Raw genomic sequence first — 877 nt, 5'->3', positions numbered from 1 at the left:
TCTATGCTTTAATTGGATGTGTTTTGTAATTTTAAAAATGATTTAATATGTCTTTTACTCTTTGATTGGGAGTTGCCCAGAAAGGTATAATAATAATAATAATAATAATAATAATAATAATAATAATAATAATAATAAATAAATAATAAATAATAATAATTATATAAATGTTTTAGATTTATTTACTTATTTAGCACATGCCAATGTTTTAGATAAATATATAAGATTGTATTTATTTCTATTCATCAACACCATCTCTTTATATTTACTTTCCTTTTGTCTAGTGGTTATGCCTCATTTCTTGGATTGGTTTGTGCCAATGTATTTGATGATCTCAATTCTCATATTGGTGGGCTTTGGAGCTTGCATATACTATTTTGAGCCAGGACTTCAGGAAGCACATAAGTGGAGAACACAAAGACCAATCATGGAACGAGACCTCCGGAAAACATTGATGATACGAGACAATCTAGCATTTGGAGTGCCTGAAGTTTAGTATTCTGCTCCCCAAGGCATATGAACTTTTGGTTTGTTCAGGACAATTTATTGCTACTCATTATGTGGTCAGTTCATAACTTAATTCTTTGCGACACACCTTTTAAATAATGTCACCTTGGAGCTTCTGGTTTTAACTTTTAATATTTTTTTTAACAAAAGCTTTTATTTTTTCCAACAAACAATGTGTTTATACGCAGTGTTCTCCTGGTCACATTTGATAATCATACATAGTTTTATGGTACATAGTCAAATTCATTATTATCTCTACATTTCAGTTATAACCCATAATATTATCCATACATATTTTTATCTAGATTTATTTTCTTTTTATTACATACATAATTTACTAATTGCCCAAATTTCTGGTCCTTTCACTCAC

The 877-nt window shown here is 28.6% G+C and overlaps 1 protein-coding gene across 1 annotated transcript; it reads left to right on the top strand.

Moving 5' to 3' along the window:
* Positions 1 to 289: 289 nt before the first annotated feature.
* Positions 290 to 496, top strand: SMIM45 (small integral membrane protein 45). Its single transcript, XM_070754804.1, has one exon. It carries the CDS (start codon positions 290 to 292, stop codon positions 494 to 496), a length of 207 nt encoding a protein of 68 aa, XP_070610905.1.
* The last annotated feature ends 381 nt before the right edge of the window (positions 497 to 877 follow it).

Source organism: Erythrolamprus reginae, chromosome 6, assembly GCF_031021105.1.
Source record: "Erythrolamprus reginae isolate rEryReg1 chromosome 6, rEryReg1.hap1, whole genome shotgun sequence".
Taxonomy (NCBI): domain Eukaryota; kingdom Metazoa; phylum Chordata; class Lepidosauria; order Squamata; family Dipsadidae; genus Erythrolamprus; species Erythrolamprus reginae.
Note: the sequence above shows the minus strand (reverse complement) of the source record. Positions and strands in the feature narration are given on the sequence as shown.